Source organism: Oratosquilla oratoria, chromosome 30, assembly GCF_046742065.1.
Source record: "Oratosquilla oratoria isolate Oo_2021 chromosome 30, ASM4674206v1, whole genome shotgun sequence".
In the NCBI taxonomy this organism is placed as follows: Eukaryota; Metazoa; Arthropoda; class Malacostraca; order Stomatopoda; family Squillidae; genus Oratosquilla; species Oratosquilla oratoria.
Genome location: NC_134806.1, coordinates 44211268 through 44214012, shown reverse-complemented (window position 1 = coordinate 44214012; position 2745 = coordinate 44211268). Strand labels below are relative to the sequence as shown.

The 2745-nt window shown below is 42.8% G+C and overlaps 2 protein-coding genes across 2 annotated transcripts; both read right to left on the bottom strand.

Moving 5' to 3' along the window:
* Positions 1–778: 778 nt before the first annotated feature.
* Positions 779–1225, bottom strand: LOC143041310 (uncharacterized). Its single transcript, XM_076213133.1, has one exon. The coding sequence runs from the start codon at positions 1223–1225 to the stop codon at positions 779–781; it is 447 nt and encodes a 148-aa protein (XP_076069248.1).
* Positions 1226–1530: 305 nt separating this feature from the next.
* Positions 1531–2103, bottom strand: LOC143041309 (uncharacterized). Its single transcript, XM_076213132.1, has one exon. The coding sequence runs from the start codon at positions 2101–2103 to the stop codon at positions 1531–1533; it is 573 nt and encodes a 190-aa protein (XP_076069247.1).
* Positions 2104–2745: the final 642 nt, after the last annotated feature.

The window sequence follows — 2745 nt, the reverse complement described above, 5'->3', positions numbered from 1 at the left end:
AATAAGTAAATACGATTTGATCTTACCAAATTAGCGCAGTTTTCCATTACTCGAAGTACATTTTCTGTTAATCATGCATATACAAGAGAGAACGAAATGAGTTACTTTGCAAGGATTGACTATAAATGTTTTTGAGTTATTGGTTTTATTCCAGTGTCATGTTTTCTTGGATTTACTTTACTTGGATTTACTTGGATATGCCTAGAGGACCCCTTCACAGTCACGGTGATCCGCCACTATTACCATTCCTGGTGTCCAATTTCTTTAAGGTCACCTGGTCTGGTATGGTGTTTGTCGACCGGCATCCAGTAGTGTAGCCTGGTACAGGTGGTTCGTCTGGTGCTGGTGATAGGAATTTATCCAGTCCAGCCTTCAGTCTGTCCACTGTACAGCCGGCGATACCTCTTATATCCCTCGGGAGAGCATTAAAGATCTTTGGACCCTCATGGCTCAGGCTATTCACTAGCAGGGTCTTGATCCTTTCCGGAGATCTGGTTGGTATTGTTTGTTTTTTCTTGTTATTTTCCTCCCTGCTCGTTCAGTGCTGTAAGGCTGCAGTGAATGGGGTGCTGGGTTAGGTACCTTTCCTTCAATTATTTTCCATACATAGGTTGCACGTTACCGTTCTCTTCTTCTTTGTTGAGAGTAGAGCCCCAACTTTTTGAGACGTCCCCATGAGTAGCTTAAATCCCTCATTGCCCTGATTTGCCTGGTATAAGAGCGTTGGGCAGCTTCTAATTGCTGAATTTCACCTCTTTTGTGGGGGGACCACAGCTGGCTACATGCAGTAGTCTAAGAGTGGCTGTATCATGGTGTTCCAAAGGGTCAACATTATTTTGGGTTCCCTGGTATAGAAGATTATGAGTACCCAGCCTGCCATCCCTCTGGCTCTTCTCACAGTTTCGTCTATGTGGTAGTGAAAGGTGCAGTCTTCTCCCAGATGTGCCCCCAGGCATTTAGCGGTCTGCCGTGCGCTAATTTCATGGCCCCCTTCTTTGAGTAGGTTTGTTTCAGTTTTTATTTCTTGATGTTGGCCATGCCGCAGTATTTCAAACTTTTCTTCGTTGAAAACCATGTTATTTCTTGAGCCCCAGGTATATACAGTATCTAGATCTCTCTGGAGGTTAGGTACATCTTCAATACTGGTGATTGGTAGGCTCAAACTGGTGTCGTCGGCAAATGAGGAGCGGCTAGAGCCATTTAATCCCTCATTTATGTCTTCCATGTAGATCAGGAATAGGAGTGGGCCCAATACAGAGCCTTGGGGTACATCACTAATTACCTATGCTTTTTGTGATTGGGACCCTCCTACCGAGACTGTCTGTAGGCGCCCTGTGAGAAATGCATAGATTCACACGCCCAGTTTCCCTGTGATGCCGAGGTCCATGGTCCACTTGATCAAAGGCCTTTCCAAAATCAAGGAACATTACATCTACGTTCTTCTCCTCAGCTAGGTTGTGTAGGACCCAATCATGATGAGCTAGGAGCTTTGATAAGCAGGATCTTCCTTTTCTGAAGCCGTGCTGGTTGTTATTGAATAGTTGGTTGTCCTCCATGCACTTCACTATATTGTTGCGAACACTCTTTTTCAAAGATCTTGATGAGGTGTGATGTTAGAGCAACTGGTCTATCATTTTTAGGGATGCATCTGTCACCGCCCTTGTATATTGGGGACACAGTGCCAGTTTTGAGGAGCTCCGGGGTTATTCCTGTGTCTAGGGACTTTTTCCATAGTCCAAGCAGCGGTTTTGCCAGGGTGTTTCTACAGTTTAGGAGTAGCATGGTTGGTACTCCATCTGCTCCAGCAGCTGTATTTGGTCTCAGTTCTTTTATTGCTGACTGTATGCCCTCAGCTGTGATGTCCAAGTCGGTGATTTGCAGCTGTTTAGGATTCTCCGCAAAAAATTCTCCTGGGTTTTGTACAATTTTATGCTGACATGGGGAGCTAAGGACACTGTTGTATTGTTGCAATAACAGGTCACAGGTTGCTGCAGGGTCTTTTTCTATCGTCCCTGTGGCATTTTTTAGTGGGCCAATTTGTGTCTTTGTTTTGGAGTACCTTTTGCAGTAGCTGAAAAAGTATTTGGGGTTATACTTAATCATATTTACTGCCTGGTTTCCCCTCGTACTCTTTGGTCCGTGTGTGATTGCAATATATTTTCTTCAATTTTTCTTAGTTTTTTTTTCTGAATTGCTGTTTTGCTTCTGACATTATGTGTTTTAGAGAGTTGTTTGTTGAGTTTCATTCTCTTTCTCATTAATATTCGCCTATTTCTTTCTTTTTTCCATTAGTTTTAGGTCAGGAGCTATCAAACAACGTAAATTTCCTGTGATTTAAGTATTTCTTGACCTTTACTGAATTGTTTTGTATTGTGTAGACTCCAGGCAAAATATGAATCATCATGAATGAAAATAAGGTATCTACAAAGATGTTTGCCAGTCTCAAAGCTGCAATTCTTACATATATAATCGGCTAGCTCTTATCATTCTGAGTATTTTCAACCACATATACGGTATAAGTACCACATATTAATGGTAACGTCGGTAGAGATTAACGAAAAAGTGTGGTAAGTGCCAAACACGCAGTATTTTGGTAGAAGTTTATTGCGGAGATCTACACACAAGTAAGACAGGAAGTGATCTGTCACAAGCGAATGCTTGGGAGACCTAGCTGGGCATTAAGACGCGCCCGTGGCCTACTTTCTGTTACATTGTTGCTAGGCGGGAAAAAGATTGGGCAAAACA